Raw genomic sequence first — 18,986 nt, forward strand, 5'->3', positions numbered from 1 at the left:
GTATTCAGGTATTGGACTCATTTGCTATTACTTCTGACATATTTGCGCTAGGGGCACGAGGAATGTTGCATATTTCATTACTTGACTTTGACAGAAATAAAACTGCGTCTGATATCATTTTGCTTTGTTACGTTCTATGCTTCCAAAGGTCTTCTGGTAAATTTGGTTTTTAATTCAGATACATTCGACTCGGGCAAAAACTTTGCTGACTTTAATTTAATTCTTTAATTCTCTTTAGTAATATGATACATAGGATTATCATTTAATTTTAAGTCTTTTATTTCAACAGTCGGCCGCGTGACCTAATGGATAAGGCGTCTGACTTCGAATCAGAAGATTGCGAGTTCGAGTCTCGTCGTGGTCGCACATTTTTTACTGAAAAATATACTTTCAAACAAAATTACTTACTGACATTTTCCATTTTTAAAAACACCTTTAAGCTGAGTCATTCATCTTAGTATGAGCTCATAAAACTAACTGACTGAATTAAGACATATGCATCTAATACTGTAATACTCTGTACATTGTAGTCACTGTGCTATATTTGTAAAACTAATCTGACGTAAATGATAATTTATTTAGCAGATATCAGCCGATATCAGCCTGCCGCGTAATTTCTCGATATCAAATCAGATTCTAACTGTCAGTACAAGACTGACAACTTTTAGAAGGCAACCTACAACAGAACAGAATTTGTATTGATATAAAGTTTTAAACTGTACATGTAATTATATTGTGTTTTCTTTTTTTAGACCCATTAATATGTTTTTGGTACAATAGAATTAATGTTTCTACCGACTGAGAGTGTGATATGAAAAATACTCATTCCTCGGAATTTGAATATAGAGCTCGGCTAACGCAAAGGATGATTTTAATATTTCTAAAGGTGAACATTTTTCATATTGCAATATCTATATTATTACTCTTTAGATAATTATACTCCACGTAAAAATTGCCATTGACCTACAGGGTTTTATTTTGAACAATACCAATGTGTGATAGATAGTTGTTTTGAATATCAATGATGTTATTCGTTTCAAAAACTTCGAACAGACAAGTGTTCCGGTGATCTATGTACGCGACCGTGGGGATCCTTGTTGGAACTAACCAAGTGTTATTCGTTTCTAACACCCAGTACGGTTCTAACATCCAATACGGACGAACGTACCAGTGAATTGATCACTGGTATAATAAAACAAATAGCACATGCTTTGTCTCCGATAACACACTCGGTGTTTTCACTTTTCTCAGGTTGACAACAATCTGTATCAATCCTGCTGATCTGTTTTAATCATAAAATGTCATTGCGTAGGCTGCAGCAGACAAACATGGACACCCTTTGTCACGAAAACCAGGATGAAATGTGCTATATTGAGTGATAGAAATTCGGTCAATGCTTGTCTTCCTTTGTGTAGTTTAGATATTTCCAAGCACACATACTATCAGCCAGTTAATTACGTCCATAAATGTTGCAATTTTTACGATAATATCAATGAAAACTTCAATGAATTCAAATATATTTAAATCTTTAGTATTAAATACTGCAAAATATCTGCATTCGGAAGGGCAGCTGTAGAAACAGTGAAGTTATTAATAATGTTAAGAAACTATTTTTACAATAAACGTGTCCAAATCTTACCCAGTGGGTTAAAGTTTGAGCTATTAAAACCTTGCGACATACTGAACTTTGTTCCTTTGCCACGTTATATTTTATTTACTCGAGTTTGGGGTTTAAACTCCAAAGTCCCTCTTCAAAGGTTATTGACCATTCAGAGGCGATGTCCATAAATTCTGCTTGTTTATTTCGTAAATTAATGTATGTAACATCTGGTTTTGTATGTGTGTGGTGTTGTTCTATTCCCAAAGTTTAATTTCTTTAAATCTACCATATCTTTTTCACTACAATGCCATTTCGTTTCGACGTGCAGCTAGCTCTCAATGCTTCCGTGGATTTTATTTATTTATTTATTTTTCTGAAAATTAATCCATTTCCTATTGTATAATAGTTTTATTATATCAATATGTATATTCAAAGAATTCACGGGAGAATTAATTTAAGTCTTAGAATACCGGAAGCGGAACAAGCTCATAGACCGATGGTGTGACAGTACCTGTCAACTACCTGTCAACTTCTGTCAGTTTTGCAGACTTGTAAATCATATCCAAATATTGAGAGCTGTCGTAGATAGCACCTTCTAAATAAATCAGTTCTAATAAGAAATATTTGAACAAAGTAATGGCCGCTCGTACTACGTAGGTCCTAATTAACCATTCTTGTCAGACAGTCAAATTAAGAAAAGACATAATTGATACCAAATTAGGAAAAAAATCTAACAAGAAGTCAACAAATATAATGAAAGAGATCTAAATATTTGGACATGCTCACACAGTCTAAATCACAAATCGGTTTTTTATTTGGATGATATTAAGTAATAAGATTGCCATGGAATCTTGTTTTCGTAGGATCATTTTTAATCTTTAACCTTTTAACTTTATACTTACAAGCATCAGAAGGCTGCGAATTCGAATCTGGACGTGGTCATTGTAATTTTGCTGAAAAGTATTATACTTTCTTAAATGAAAATAATTCACTGCACATTCTCTGTTCTTCGAAGCATCCTTAGACATGCTCTGTAGGACCACATTCGTAGCTCCACTTAAACAATTATTTAACTAATCTCGTGTGACATTGCGTAGGCGACACTAGACAATTAAGGAAACTCTTTCTGTCATCAAAACCAGAAAAAAAAACGGAATGAAACGTACGACAGAAATTCGGTCTGTGATTGCCTTCCTTTGCATGCTTTGTGCAAATCAGAATCATTAAGGTTTACATTTCCAAGATACCGTTTTTTTCCTTCACAACTATGTCTCTCTTTTATACATAGCGATATGGTGTAGAATGTTCTTTCTGGTCTAGCGCTAGTGGACAAGCCAGTCAATACGTATAAACTATCGCCAGTGCCAATATTAACTGTCCAAGAAAAACAGTGTGCTGTGTGTGATAATCACTTAATACATGCACAATGTACAAAAAAATGTTTCAAATTCGGCTATGTCAGGTTCTAGCAGCATGTCACTTACGTTTAAGTAGGCACGCAGCTGTACCAGTCTGATATTCAATATCCGCCGTGAAGCATAAAAGATGACATTTACAAGGATTAAAAGTACTAAATAGGTAATCAAGCAGTACTCCTGGAATATCATAAAAAAGTCCTGAAATTTTTGCTAAGTTAAAGTGGTGTTTTCATGTTTTATGTGAGCAGTTTCTGCTTTTATTTCATTATGGACCTATACTTGACATTTTGGTAGCATTTTCAAGGCGATGTTTTGCATTTATAAACAAACCTGATTACACATGTGTTCATACCCAATGTTTTCTTGTCAGTTTGGAAGATTTTTCATTGGCATTTACCTGTCAGATAAAAAAAATCACTCTTAGAAGATGCGTGACTTTTTTTCTTCCTGATGTTTTTGTGGTTTTAGGTAATTTATGAGCATAAGGTTAGTATTTCGTTTTTTAAAGAGCCTGGCTGTGTGTGACAACTCTCAGAAAATTGTTTCTTTCATGTAGAAGATACAGCAAATTTAATTACTACTGTCCTATCTACGATCATGATTTACCTGCACATGTATCATATTGTGGTCCTAATTGCTAGTTAATTCAGACTTTAACTTAAGCCAGTGAACTATATTTATATATGGTAAAATTAAATTGATTTTAATGTGTTCTATGAGTTATCTCTTTAAAAAAGTGTATACCCTTTGCTCTGTCTAATGATACATAGCATAAAGGTAACTGTACTCAGTCACTCGATCAGACGCATAAAATCATTATCTCAGAAAATATTTATTTTTGATTTTTAACATTTCCTTCATGGAAATGGGTTACTCAAAAAATAAAAATTTGAAAGACCAGGACGTAAAATAGAATGAATTCAACTGTACTTGGTCGCTTTTCATAAAATCTTAACTTACATAATACATGTATTTATTTGGGAGTTTCATTGCTCATAAAAGTTGTGTACGTCTGGAAACAGGTTGCTGTTATTCAGAGCTGGAGAAAGGGAAACAATTCGTGAAGATTTATCCTGACTCTATACTATATCTGAACATGAAATTGTTATTCTTAATTCATACTTGCTATCTTTTGCATCAATTGCCAAGCAGTTTCTTGCAGCATCCGATTACGTTCGATTTTCTAAGCAATACCCGCGCATTTGACTGGGAGACTGACACATGTTTTGATTCTATTGCTTTGAGGAATGAAGATCAAAATCATGTCATATCTAACAGACATGGTACCAATGATCAAGTCAGTTTCACTTTAACTTATCCGTCTTGTTATCAACGTGATATGTTGTTAAAACCAACACTTCCTAACAGTTTTAAATACCGAGTCAATGCACCGTAACGATAAATACCTACTGTATACATGAGGCAGGAGTTATCGTTACTGGCGATCACGAGACGTATAAAATAATTATCTCGGAGTTCATTTATTAGTTTAAAATAAAAAAAAGTTTTAACAAAATACAATTTTGAAGTAATTATTTTAGAATAATTTGAAGGACTTAGAAATCAATGTCATGTCCTTTTTTTTTTTTTTTTTTTTTGAAGGAACTGTCTCTACATTCACATGCCAACTTATAGTTAGCAAAAATATAACATAACATGAAAGGGCAAAAAGGAGAGTCTATATCTAACTGAACTAGCGTGAAATAATGTATAAGTAGACCTACTTATGACATAACTTTAAAAATGACATCTAAACAAATAGATTGTATTGTGCTATCTATGAACCATTTTAAACTTAAAATTTATATAGGGTAGTTCAACTTAATTTTGCCTGAGAGTTTGTATACAAGACACAAACAATTTATTTGCTTAATAAAATGGTGGTATTTAAACTTCAAGCAGAATGTGTACTTTTCATTGAATCGGAGCGGCTCCTTTTCCTGATAAATGCAAATGTTCAATCAGTTATATACAATAAACATTTCTTTGTGAGTGAATGATTCCACTTAGTTACCGTAGGCGTCACAGATTTAAACGTTAACTTACTACTTAACCTAAAATTAAGGCTGATTTGGTGGTATGTTTATATTCTTAAAAATGCCAAATACTTTTTTCAGATATGCACGACATAACTTTGGACGAACGGACGGATGTACGGACGAGAGAAAATTTAAGTGTCCCCCTGACACAAACTTACAAAATAGGATGGGGGTGCACAAGAACACGAAAAGAATAACCGTTAAAAGGTGATTAAAAGGTGGTTGACTTTTAGGGTTGACGCGAAAAGGATTCTGTAACTTTGTTATATACGAATTTATTCTAAATGTCATCTTAAATCTAATAAAACATTTTTAATAAAAGACTTGTACTGCCGCACTCAAAGGGACCAACTGGTATAGTCCGTGATTTTGCTTATATTTTTCTTAATTATACACGCTTTTTCCTGTTCGTCCCGGTTACCACATAAACCGCTTCTGATGTCTTGTAAATGACAATTTTGTCATTTCATTTGCGACATGTTATATTAATCGATGTCTTTTGTTTCTTTCCAACCTTATCTGACAATTTAATCAATCTGTGCTAAACAATTTAAACACAAATCACCTAATGTGTATCGTGCGAAGGATAATTAAATAATCTATATATAAAATCTATCGAATATAATTTGAACAATAAAGTTGGTTTTGATCTTAAAGCGATCATGTACGCAGATCGTTCCCCTTATACATGCAACATATCGTTGCCATGAAAGGGCTTACAATGGATTTTCTAAAGGCTTAAGTACGGATTAAGAGAACGCTGGTATTAAAATTTGCGAGTCTACCTTGCAATAGAGATACTTGTTCTGTGTATTGATATATTTGGTGATAAAATTTGTCTTTCTAAACAAGCCAAGTGAATAAATTCGATATACCCGGGTGTCAAGAAGTTTAATTGAAAAACCTAGTGAAAAATTTACTTAGCTCTTCAATGATAAATAAGATAGATTGGTTTCTCTTTTAACCTGATACAACTATTCGATATTCCTGTATCTGTGTGTGTTTAAAGGTCTCGTCTGAGAGGAATAAAATATTGTGTTTCATATAGAAAAAAATCAAGGATTATCGCATTCTTTAAGCCATATTCCCGGTGAAAACAGGCAGCAATCAACGGATTCGATCCGGATGGCTATGGGATAGGATCATAAGATGATGTTTTTTCTCTCATGACGGATTTTTTCTACTTTGTATTAAAGTGGAATAACAGGAAGTGAAACATCAGTATGTCCGGGGAGACTGAGGGGTCCGAGAGACCCTATACAGTGGGTTCTTTTCAGACCAAGCTGGATCAGTTCCACGAACTAATGAAAGAGATTACTCTACAAGATGTAGAGGCTACACCGGAGGAGAAACGTCAGATGATTACAGGTACGACAGTGGAATACAAAATAAATGATTAGTTTTTCTCACAGTTATATCTATATATATATAAGTGTGATGTCGCAGATGGTCTGTGATTAAGCAATCCCGAAAACCACCACGACCTTCACCCCGCCATACCATTCGTATCTAGCCCAAATGTACATGTCATGTAATGAAACATAATTTAAAACATTAACAAACGACAAATCACGGATATACGAGTATATAATGATGTTCTACATGAATGACAAATTGGTTTGGAGTTAGAACATATATGTACATGATTGTTAGGTAAGGACATGTAAATACAACAAAGACACGGTACATGTATAGTATATGCTAACTACATGACAAAACAAATACAAAATCTCCGCCGTGAATTGCTAGTTATAAATAATTTCAAGTATTGAAAACATTGTGTTTGTATTGGGTGCTTTAGAAAGATAATAATGTTAAGTAAATATCTAGCAAACTACCTAGTTTTATATCTCCTTCTTCTTACTTCAAACATAAAACGTCATCATCGCTTTTGATAACAACAAATCGGATGGCTTTTAATAATATTGAATGTATATATTGTCCTTAGTACGGATCCTACTATATGATATATTCAGTACCATAAAGGTTCTATAAGGTCATGATGTACATTTGTTCCTTCAAGTTTGTATACCACTGCAGCAGAATTACCCGGCAACCTGGGTGACAAAGTTAGTCTGTTTCAGATTAAATACAGAAAATGCTTTCTAGATATAACATAATAAACACTGCGAAGGACTCAGTCTAGTCTAGATTTTGATGCGCAATATATGTCTTAATAACGCCTACTTTATTCAGTATCAGATTACTTAAATGGAATTAGACCAGTATGAAAACTTATCAACAAAAAATGCCACAATCTTTGATTCATTATCGCATCTAAATTGGTAACATATTCACAGGCTATTCAATTTATTCCATTGAATGTGTTTTAATGTAAGCCTGGTTGAGTGCTTAACATAGAGGTTCATTCAAATACATTTCCTTTCATACTTCTGAAACATTCAATAGCAATATTTATGGAATTTCATTAAGTCTTCAAACGTTTTTTTATAAATAATATTAAGATATTGATATGAGTGCGGAAATAGATAATTAACTACCAAAGGGCTTATTACTCCAATATGCAATCTATGGGGATTATTTTATTTTTTTTGGTACTTAAACCGTGGCTTCTTCAACTGTCTATACAAGACGCGACACAAAAACTTACCTCTGAATAATGAATACTGTATATTAGAGATTTCTAAACTGGGAACTAACGTGTTCCTAGAGGTGAACTGGTTTTTTTGTGTTTTTTCTATGATTTACAGTTTAAAAATTTAAGAACTGATTGTCATTATATTGATGGTTATATTACTCAATATTTGTATATTTGTTCGTCGTGAATATAACTTGTCTTCAATATATTGCGACTTTTACACGTTTGGTCTGATGTTAAAGAAAATAAATATTCCCATGAAGACAAAATAAAAAAAAACCTCTATTATCCTTATTTGAGGCCAGCTGATTTGTTAAGAATTCTACTAAACAATCCTTTTGAAGCGACCGATAAACAAATATGGTGGTTATTATTTCAAATGATACGATAAATCGTAAAAATTATGGTAGGTAAATATTGTGATCTGACAGATAATATCATGTTTCGCATAATTTTATTTTGTAAATGGCTCCATTTATCAATACATGACAATTATGACTGGCGTCATGGTTAAAGATATTCAATTAGGTGGACAGGAGGTCGATTTTCTCTCCACAATCGTTGGGTAACAATAAAATGTAAATAAAATTGTCAATAAATTATCTGTGAAAGTGTACTGGAATGTATTGATCTGGAAGCGGTGTATTATAGCTCCACAGTACATTTGTTATAAAAGTCAGAATACATTAGTCAAATTATGTAAACAACTGGTCAATTACTTTATTTGCACATTGTAAAAAACTAATCAAAATAAATGAATCAATATATAATGTCTAAATACTCCAATAATGTTTAGGGAATGGGTGAGGTTGGTGTAAATGTTTACTGCCTTATATATACGTAAAGGTGATTTGTTTTGAAAAACTGCCCAGCTTAATATTAACATTTGTTTTCATGTAACAAAGTTTTTTTGTTTTCTTTACTGCGATAGGCCTAGCTGCATGTGCTCACTTGAAAATCTGATATCATTCAAGGCCCTTAGATTCATCGAGTCATACTAACCATTAGGTTATTTCATCTATAAACTTACAAATTCTTTAAAGTTCCCGCAAAAATTTCTACCACTATTGCCAAACCGGTCAGATTTTGCAACTCGGCATAATTATAGATACAAGAAATTAAATAGGTCTAAAGTGCCGACATAATTTTGTCCAAGTAAAACGTATTTATCAGTTTGACTATATTTCAGAAAACTTACGCTACGACCAGTTTTGTGATGCTATACGCCAACTATTTGGTTCGGATATCAAGAATCAGGACCTAAAGGCACTGTATAGAAAAATCTCCACCAATCCGGATGCCAAAGTCGACTGGAGTGAGGTGTGCATATATAATTGAACATTTTCTGTCAAACTTTAAGTATTTGCTTTATCTATGACTAAAATTTTTACGATTATTAAAGCAACCTATTATGGAAGGCCGGTGCGTCAGGCTAATTAATTGCCAAATGCTGAAAGCTAAGATGCAATGCGGACCGGCCCTCCATAAACCCAGTTTCTTCGGCCTGAATGAACAGCCAGTGAAACCGGGAATTTGATCATAACGCCATTGAGTAATAACACAATTGTTTCCTTCAATCCCAACATCGTTTTATTTTGTGTCGGGAAGGTCAAGGTACTTGAAAATGCATTGACGTTTTATGGCTTATCCTTTTAAAGCGAATTAGAAAAGATTTAAAGTCATTAAAATCCATTTGTTAAATGTTAAGTACATTAAAGTACGTTTAAGGCATTTTAATAATATTTAGCCAACAAATTTTACTGGAGTTAGGCTAATCTTGTTTTCTAAAATGTAGTAACAAGTTAATACCATATTATATTAAAAGTTCAAGTCTCTGCTATTTTTCAGAATTTTGCAGCTATAAAACTTTTGCAATATGTTTTGAATTACAGATTTTTTTTCCGATGAATTTCGTGTGTTTTAAAATAATTTGTAAAATAATTCATTAACATCATTCTCTACTAGTCCTTCCACTTGTGCTGGAAATACCCAGGCCTGTATCACATCATTCTCTACTGGTCCTTACACTTGTGCTGGAAATACCCAGGCCTGTATCACATCATTCTCTACTAGTCTTTACACTTGTGATGGAAGTACCCAGGCCTGTATCACATCATTCTCAACTGGTCCTTACACTTGTGCTGGAAATACCCAGGCCTGTATCACATCATTCTCTACTGGTCCTTACACTTGTGATGGAAATACCCAGGCCTGAATCACATCATTCTCTACTGGTCCTTACACTTGTGATGGAAATACCCAGGCCTGTATCGCATCATTCTCTACTAGTCCTTACACTTGTGATGGAAATACCCAGGCCTGTATCACATCATTCCCTACTAGTCCTTACACCTGTGCTGGAAATACCCAGGCCTGTATCACAACATTCTCTACTAGTTCTTACACTTGTGATGGAAATACCCAGGTCAGTATCACATCATTCTCTACAGGTCCTTACACTTGTGATGGAAATACCCAGGCCTGTATCACATCATTCTCTACAGGTCCTTACACTTGTGATGGAAATACCCAGGCCTGTATCACATCATTCTCTACTGGTCCTTACATTTGTTATGGAAATACCCAGGCCTGTATCACATCATTCTCTATACAGGTCCTTACACCTGTGCTGGAAATACCCAGGCCTGTATCACATCATTCTCTACTAGTCCTTACACTTGTGATGGAAATACCCAGGCCTGTATCACATCATTCTCTACTGGTCCTTACACTTGTGCTGGAAATACCCAGGCCTGTATCACATCATTCTCTACTGGTCCTTACACTTGTGCTGGAAATACCCAGGCCTGTATCACATCATTCTCTACTGGTCCTTACACTTGTGCTGGAAATACCCAGGCCTGTATCACATCATTCTCTACTGGTCCTTACACTTGTGCTGGAAATACCCAGGCCTGTATCACATCATTCTCTACTGGTCCTTACACTTGTGCTTGAAATACCCAGGCCTGTATCACATCATTCTCTACTGGTCCTTACACTTGTGCTGGAAATACCCAGGCCTGTATCACATCATTCTCTACTAGTCCTTACACTTGTGCTGGAAATACCCAGGCCTGTATCACATCATTCTCTATACTAGTCCTTACACTTGTGCTGGAAATACCCAGGCCTGTATCACATCATTCTCTACTGGTCCTTACACTTGTGATGGAAATACCCAGGCCTGTATCACATCATTCTCTACTGGTCCTTACACTTGTGATGGAAATACCCAGGCCTGTATCACATCATTCTCTACTGGTCCTTACACTTGTGCTGGAAATACCCAGGCCTGTATCACATCATTCTCTACTGGTCCTTACACTTGTGCTGGAAATACCCAGGCCTGTATCACATCATTCTCTACTGGTCCTTACACTTGTGATGGAATCTCTACTGGTTCTTACACTTGTGCTGGAAATACTCAGGCCTGTATTATCTTTATGAAAACATAAGAAGACCATACTTATGGCACCAAAAGTCTTGCGACAATTTTGTAGTTATTTTATTATTAAGTTGAAACAAAACAGTAAAAACCATGGCCGTTAGGGAGCTAGCTGATCTCTGTTCACCATTGGTGAACGCGCGCATACATGTTTTCATTCATTCCCTTTGTACACAGTGAATAAGTAAATCAGAACAGATTAGTAAAAATAATACAATGCATATATACCCACACATACTATGAATTTAAGAGAGGGCACATTTTTACGGACAATATTAATAAAGAAACGAAAATTTTATAATGTTACATGAACGTTTGGATAACAAATCGAGTTTAAAGCTTTCTTGTGCATAAATAATGTTTTGCCTCCTCATACAATTCAGTTTTTTGTTGAAATTGTCTGTAAGTCCGTTTTAACAGTCGGTGAATAAATCATTATTTTTGATATGATTTTCAGTTATTCGGGTATATCCAGACAAGCGCGGAGGAGGCGGAGGAGATAATGGTGGGGGAGGAAGTGAGCATCTTCACAGTGTCCAAGAGGAGACGCGTTGGAGAGGCAGCTGGTATGTAATAACAACAAGAAAATACTCTCACTAAATATTCTGTAAAAATCTCTGATAATGAATTCTCTGACCAACAATGGTGCGGTCATTCAGACTAGATTAATTTCTTTGTAAATTAGTATCTCCGAAGTCTCAACCATTGAACAGCATAAGTAAAATCATCAGCCTTCCTAACAATGAACATCGTAATAGAGTCTCAACGGCAAGCCGTGTTTCCGAACGGATCGCAACGTTTGTAAAGCAATCGCTGGCCTTCTGAACAATGGACATTACTATAGAACCACAACCTCTGTACCATTGTGCCATCTGATATGCTAATGGATCTTGTTTGATTTATGGCATAGCAAATCTTCTTCCTCAGTCTTCATTCCTTCTTCTGCTGTTGCGTTTTCTTCAAATCTAGCGATACAAACCCAGCAAATATTCGCGATGGCTAGCTTATTAAATATATACATTTCTCGTTTAAATTCATCGGCTGGGTTTTCAAAAACGTAGCTTAGGAATAGGGAAAAAATCATTATGTTTTCTCAGTTATCGACATTTCTGACATACTGTTAAAGAGACTTACCGGGTATGGATGTAATACGTGCGTAGTGTGTAGTCCTGTTTTACATTGAACGAGAAAAAAAGATATAGATAACAGTAAATTTGTATGCTTGTAACCAGTGCCTTTCTCTAAACACAGAATTAATGATTGAAAACATTAGTGCATCTATAATTCCGTGTTTGTATATGTTTGTTGAAACATGACGATATATTGTGTTCTATAATCCTTTTTTCAGGTGATAAAAAAAGAAGAGATACAGTGCAATGTCTGAGATACGTTCCTACTTTGGACTGCTATATATCGTGTTCCCAAAAAGGCGCTCTTGCCCTTTGGTCAAACAAGGTAATGTTTCAATAATTTATGAGGCAGTCGCAGCAGGCATAATTCATTATCAAACAATAAAAACAGATCCTTTTTTCTCCGTTAATCTTAAGCAACAACAAAAAACTGCAAAAAAAAAAAAACATTAATTATTGCGAAAATGCACACACACATGGTATATGCATCCGAAACACGGTATAGGGGTTGTAGCCCTTTGATAAATTCACGACATTTGCAAATTATTGGAGACAAAAGAATACAAAAATATGCAATCTCATAAATTAGTTAAATAAGTCTGATTAAATTATTTTGGCATTGTTGTTTAAAATTCACTTCTAATAATTCTTTTATGGCGTTATAAACCTGTATTTTTCTTGTTAGACAATATCTTCAACAGACTTGTGAACTAAGTTAGTCTTGTAAGTGTAACTAAATTCGGATAAACCATGTGGAGTGTGCCTTTTTTAGTTTTTAGTCCATCGTCCGTCCGTCCACATTTTCTTGTGAACACGATAGAGACCATATTTTGCAATCAATTTAAATCAAATTTGCATACAACTTGTATTGGCATAATATCTGGTTCCTTTCGAAAACTGGCCAGATCCCATCATGGGTTCCAGAGTTGTGGTCACTTAAAGGGCAAAAATTTGCTATTTTTGGCTTGTGAACATGATAGAGACCACATCTTGCAATAGAATTTAATCAAACTTACACACAACTTGTATTGGCATAATATCTTGGTTCCTTTTGAAAACTGACCAGATCCTGTCTTGGGTTCCAGATCAAGTTATGGCCCCTGAAAGGGCCAAAATTTGGTAATTTGGGTTTTGCAGCCAAATAGACTTCATTTGTGGTTTGATTTGATACAAACTTGCAAAATATCTTAAACAACAATAGATCTTGGATTCCATGATGAATCCCTCAGATCCAATCATAGGTTCCAGAGTTACGGCCCCTGATTGGCCCATGAAAGAGCCAAAATTTGTTAATTTTTACCTTGTGAACTTGATAGAAGTGACCTTTTACATTCGATGTTAACCTCACATACACACAACTTAAGTCACAATAAGTTCTCGGTTCCTTTTGAAAATCTGCTAGATTCTATCATGAGTTCTAGAGTTACTGCCCCTGAAAGGGACATTATTTTCTATTTTGGCTCTTTCAGCCATATAGAGGTTTCATTTATGCTTTGATTTGATACAAACTGCACGAATATTTATCTTGATAATCTCTAGGCCAGGTTTCTGACTCGCTGTTTGAAACTGGATCATGTGGGGTCAAAAACTAGGTTACCAGGTCAAATCAAAGAAAAAGCTTGTTAACACCTAAGAGGCCACATTTATGACCTATCTTCATGGAACTTCGTCAAAATTTTCATCTTGATGATTCCTAGGCCAGATTTGAAACTGGGTCATGTGGGGTCAAAAAGTAGGTCACCTGCACAAATCAAAGGAAAAGCTTGTTGACACTTTAGAGGCCATATTTATACCCCAATCTTCATGAAACTCGGTAAAAATGTGCATCTTGATGAATTCTAGGCCAAGTTCGAAACAGGGTCATGTGGGGTCAAAAACTAGGTCACCACTCAAATCAAAGGAAAAGCTTGTTAACATAGTCACTGTATAGGCGACATTTATGACCCTGTCTTCATGAAACTTGGTCAGAATGTTTATCTTGATGATTCCAAGGCAAGTTTAACAGGTGAGCAATATAGGATCATCATGACCCTCTTGTTTTGTCTAGAGGATTCCAGTGTGTTACAACATTTTCATTTTCATCCACCAGAGGTTTTTTAAAGTTCCGAGACATTGTAACCAAGGACCCATGGTAGACCTCTGGTATGCAAGTGGCCTTACTCATTTGGCTTATCGGGATGGCTTTAAGCCTTATCTTATGATCAGATATTTTATAATAAAATAATGAAGGCTGAAGGTAAAATGAGTATGCACATATTTAAGATTTTGTACTCTGTTGATTAAAGCTTGATAATACATTTAGTTCATTTTCTTCCCACATTGTAACACTTTAGACCTTTAATTGCCTTCGTTTTCAGGTAAGTGGCCTTCTAAAGGAGTGCCTCACTTATTTAAAGTGTGAAGGTTATCAAAAGGTAATTTCAGCCTGCAAATTACCTTAATTAATACCCGCACATGCAGCAGAAGGACATTTATCAGTCAAAGTCATTCAAGAGCAAGGAAATGTCATTTCACTTAAAGATGTCATATATCTTTACACTTCAGTTACGTCACTTGTCATTACAAATCTGGGAGCAGAGCTCACTTTTCTTGAAACTGCACTTTTTACAGTTGACATGATGTTTGTCTTAATTTTATCAATAAGCATGCAGCCTTACCACATTTCAAACACATTTGATCTTTTTATTTTTCAGTTGAGGTTGCAGGCTTGCATAGATATTAATGTAAGTATTATGTGTGCATTTTATTTAACATTTATTACCTCCTTTATAACAGCACTATATCACTAAAGAAAATTGGTATTCTGTCTGAAAGCACATCTCAAATGTTGATACAATAGTCATAATATTTGAGATTAATATGTCTGTTTCTATCTAATTTGTCTGGGGAATTTCTTGCTTTATCTTGTTAATGACATTTTTGTGCCTATAATCAAAACGGTAGGGCTGTCCTCTGAAGTTCTGTATGAATTTTAATATACCCAGCAAACAGATGCAGCTGGTATTACAAATTTAGAGTGATGAGACTCAGAATGACATAAAGCCGTATGCAATTATTTATAAAGGTCATTCAAAGCATCAAGGAACACTATCACTTTTACATATGGTATAAATTTAGTGTTCAAAGCACTTAACAGTATTATGAGCCTACAGAGGCTATTAAAAATGAAGATGGGTGTTGCATTTTCAGCAATAATTCTCTCTAATGCTTTCATTCTACACTCATTAATAAAGTTACTGCTGCGTCAGTATATCAGTATCCTATAAATTGTATAAAAAGTGCAATAAATTGTATAAAAAGTGCAAGATGTCTGGAAACTAGAGGAGACTGGAGATCTATTGGAAGGTTAATATTTTCAGAAACAGTTTCTGTAGATTATGGGTAATATACGCAGTTGTTAAATTCTGAGAATGGAGTAACAGGTAGCATCCAAATAGAAAACATGCGTAGCTTTATTGTTTAAGAAGTATTACTTTCAGTTTTGCACATAAACTTGTAGAAAGTAATAGCCATAAAGGGAGGTAATCAAAAACAATAGACACAAGAATATTTTCTACTTCATAATAAGTTAACATTTATTTCCAGTCCATGTTCTATTTCTTTAAAGAAAAAAGAACACAAATGCACGGGTAGTCTTGCAATGTTGTTGCTTTTGTTTGTTTTAAAACTACAATCTAGTAAGGATATGTTTTTGTTGAATAGGTTGTTTATAATCAAGGGCTGATGTAATCTGAGTAAGTCTGAGAGAGGACACTAGCAAATATTTATGGTTTATGTGACCACAGGCAGCATCTATAATTTCATTGTAGTTCATACATATAAAGTGATTGAAATCATATTACTTATGTTATAAAACTGACAATAGATCGGTCCTAGACTGTTCAGGGTAAGTATGATCTGTAATATGGAGACTAATTTTCTGTACTGTGCTTTTATCTTGTTGAGTGAATGACATGGAATTATCTTGTTGAGTGTTTGTCATAGAATTATCTTGTCAGAATAAATGACATTCAGTCATGTCATGAATAATGTTAAATGAATGGCAAGGCATCTTTTCGGAAATTATTTTTGTGTTAGAGCATCAGTTAGTTGATTTCTAACATCACTGACCATGTTTAAAGCATAAAAAGTGCAGGATTGCAACTTTTTGTTAAAAAGTTGAAAAAAATATTCTCCAAGGCCATAAAAACATTAAGGGTCGGGCCAAAAATTTAGGGTAGGTCAGGATACCGGAAACAAGCAAATTTTTTTTTACGCCTAAATATTTCTCCAAACTTCGTGTCTGTCAATAAATTGAAACAAAATGAGATTACAAATTATATTATATTAAATGTTTTAAGAGAAAAATTTGTTGAATTAGTGAAGAGACTTCTAGAGCTTTTTTTGTTAATTTAATTTCATAATTACATTATGTGTCACAGGGAAGCTTTAACTCTAAATGTAGCTTAGTGAAGAAACAGATGTTTTTAGTTTGGCTATATGAAATATATAGAGAAGTATCCTACTCATCCTTGCATACCCATCCCTGTGGATGACTATTACGGGGCTTGGTTAAACTTTTGATGTACTTTCACTTTATTTCTGTTATGGATTTGCTTCAGAATAAAGATATTTGTTCTTTTCATCACCCACATCATATGACACAAAGGCTGTAACTCTTTCTTCAGTATTTCATGAACTATTCCCCATTTTACTAAAACAATTCAAGTTAAAGTTTTTTATGTACTTTCACTATCTGTGTTATAGCTAAAATTAATGGATTTGATAAAATTTAAGTTGTTTCACAGCACCAGTATCATTTAAATACAGCACCTATATCATTTAAATACAGCACCTGTATCATTTAAATACAGCACCTGTATCATTTAAATACAGCACCTATATCATTTAAATATATCATTTAAATACAGCACCTGTATCATTTAAGTACAACACCTATATCAAGTACATAAATCTGGCACCATTATTTCATGAAGTATGCTTCTTTTTACTTAGAATTTCTGGTCACTTTCATTCTACCTCTAACTTTCTTCATCCAGCATCGAAATAGTTGAGCACACTGTCTCCTCTGACAGCCCCTGTTATTGAAGTGCTAGAATTTTTCTTGTCTTTATAGATCGGTAGATTATATTATGTCCACCCCAGAGAAACTGACAGTTTTTCTTTAGTTTTTCAGTATTGGTGTGGGTTATCTTAAAGTTTGATTTTTTTTCTGTTGTTAATGTTAACTGATTGTTTTGTTTTTGAAAATTAATGTTTTATTCTCTTGTTTGTTAGATTGAAGTAATGTTTGTACCAACATTACATTTTGCTTTCATGTTTTATTGTTGGTTTATATGTTGCTTGATCTTATTCTGCTGTGGTCTTAAAAATATATACATGTCCATACATGTCCATCAGTTGAATTCAGGAAACTTAAAGAATGATTTGAAAACAAAACTTATTATTTTCTCTTTCATCTGACAAATGAAGGAGCATTTTGTAAGGTTTTCTAATTGAAATGAGATAATGTTTCGATAGTGCAAATTTCCAAACTGAAAACTTGCATGCATTTGTCTGAAATATATTTTGTATGACAGTAAGAATATTTTATGTTTCTTTTACTGATGCATAATATAACCTTATGAAAAAGACTGCAATGGTACTGCATTTAATAAATTGAGAGGTTGAGATGAATGTTTTAATTTGGTTGGCTTTAAAGATTGTGATTTCTGTTAAATCTGCTACTTTGTTGGGACTTATTATATATTCAGGGATTTTAAGATTTACAGTTAAAATAACTCAATTTTAAACTGGTTATGTAGCAGTGTCTAAAGCATTCATTGAAATATACAATGAAACCCTAAGCATTCTAAACATAGCCTTTACTTCAACACACGCAGAATCTTAGCTAGAAATTTATGTACTGTTTAGAAAAACTAAAAAGATTTTTTTTTCTGAAAATTTAGGAAGCTGCATGGGTGACCGGGTGCGACTACTTGCCAAGTATCAGACGAGCGTCATGCTGCACGGAGAGGAGTATCATCATCTGGGACAACAGGTCAAAGGGCAAAAATCAGGTATTGAGCTCAGCAATACCTTTTATTACATACTAACAAATTTTCTGTAATACAGCATGTACTGTACTCTGTCAGGAATACAAAACCATGTATTCATCTCCCACCAGATACAGAAAAATATTCACTGAACAATGACATAATGATGTCTCGACATTCTCGGAGCCAAAGAGTCAAGGAGTTCACTATTTCAAACAAGATTTCAGTCTTATTTGTCTACAATTATACTCAGTTTTGGCTGATATAACACTAGCAATAGGTATATGTATGTAATAAAAGGGTCATTCAAACAGTTCCTTGATCTGGTATATGTATGTAATAAAAGGTTCCTTGATCTGGTATATGTATGTAATAATAGGGTCATTCAAACAGTACCTTGATCTGGTATATGTATGTAATAATAGGGTCATTCAAACAGTACCTTGATCTGGTATATGTATGTAATAGAAGGGTCATTCAAACAGTACCTTGGTCTGGTATATGTATGTAATAGAAGGGTCATTCAAACAGTACCTTGATCTGGTATATGTATGTAATAAAAGGGTCATTCAAACAGTTCCTTGATCTGGTATATGTATGTAATAGAAGGGTCATTCAAGCAGTTCCTTGATCTGGTATATGTATGTAATAGAAGGGTCATTCAAACAGTACCTTGATCTGGTATATGTATGTAATAAAAGGGTCATTCAAACAGTA

At 34.2% G+C, this 18,986-nt stretch overlaps 1 protein-coding gene and 1 non-coding gene across 11 annotated transcripts in view; both read left to right on the plus strand.

The window, feature by feature from the left end:
* The first annotated feature begins 291 nt into the window (after positions 1 to 291).
* On the plus strand, positions 292 to 364 carry Trnar-ucg (transfer RNA arginine (anticodon UCG)). The gene has a single exon. It is a non-coding gene; the product is annotated as a tRNA-Arg (tRNA).
* A 5,309-nt stretch (positions 365 to 5,673) lies between these two features.
* Positions 5,674 to 18,986, plus strand: part of LOC123566354 (WD repeat-containing protein 64-like) — a 55,445-nt gene continuing 42,132 nt past the window's right edge. For 4 of the 10 annotated variants that reach the window (XM_053548659.1, XM_053548673.1, XM_053548675.1 and 1 more), the window contains exons 1-7: positions 5,676 to 6,425; positions 8,846 to 8,976; positions 11,562 to 11,670; positions 12,453 to 12,559; positions 14,928 to 14,957; positions 16,100 to 16,120; positions 18,183 to 18,293. In XM_053548659.1, coding sequence (XP_053404634.1) covers positions 6,281 to 6,425; positions 8,846 to 8,976; positions 11,562 to 11,670; positions 12,453 to 12,559; positions 14,928 to 14,957; positions 16,100 to 16,120; positions 18,183 to 18,293 — 654 coding nt within the window. In that variant the 5' untranslated portion in view covers positions 5,676 to 6,280. Of the gene's footprint in view, positions 6,426 to 8,845; positions 8,977 to 11,561; positions 11,671 to 12,452; positions 12,560 to 14,927; positions 14,958 to 16,099; positions 16,121 to 18,182; positions 18,294 to 18,986 lie in introns of all 10 variants that reach the window. The other 6 variants (XM_053548652.1, XM_053548666.1, XM_053548668.1 and 3 more) reach the window with 4 other exon arrangements.

The sequence above is a fragment of the Mercenaria mercenaria genome, chromosome 1 (assembly GCF_021730395.1).
Source record: "Mercenaria mercenaria strain notata chromosome 1, MADL_Memer_1, whole genome shotgun sequence".
Taxonomy (NCBI): domain Eukaryota; kingdom Metazoa; phylum Mollusca; class Bivalvia; order Venerida; family Veneridae; genus Mercenaria; species Mercenaria mercenaria.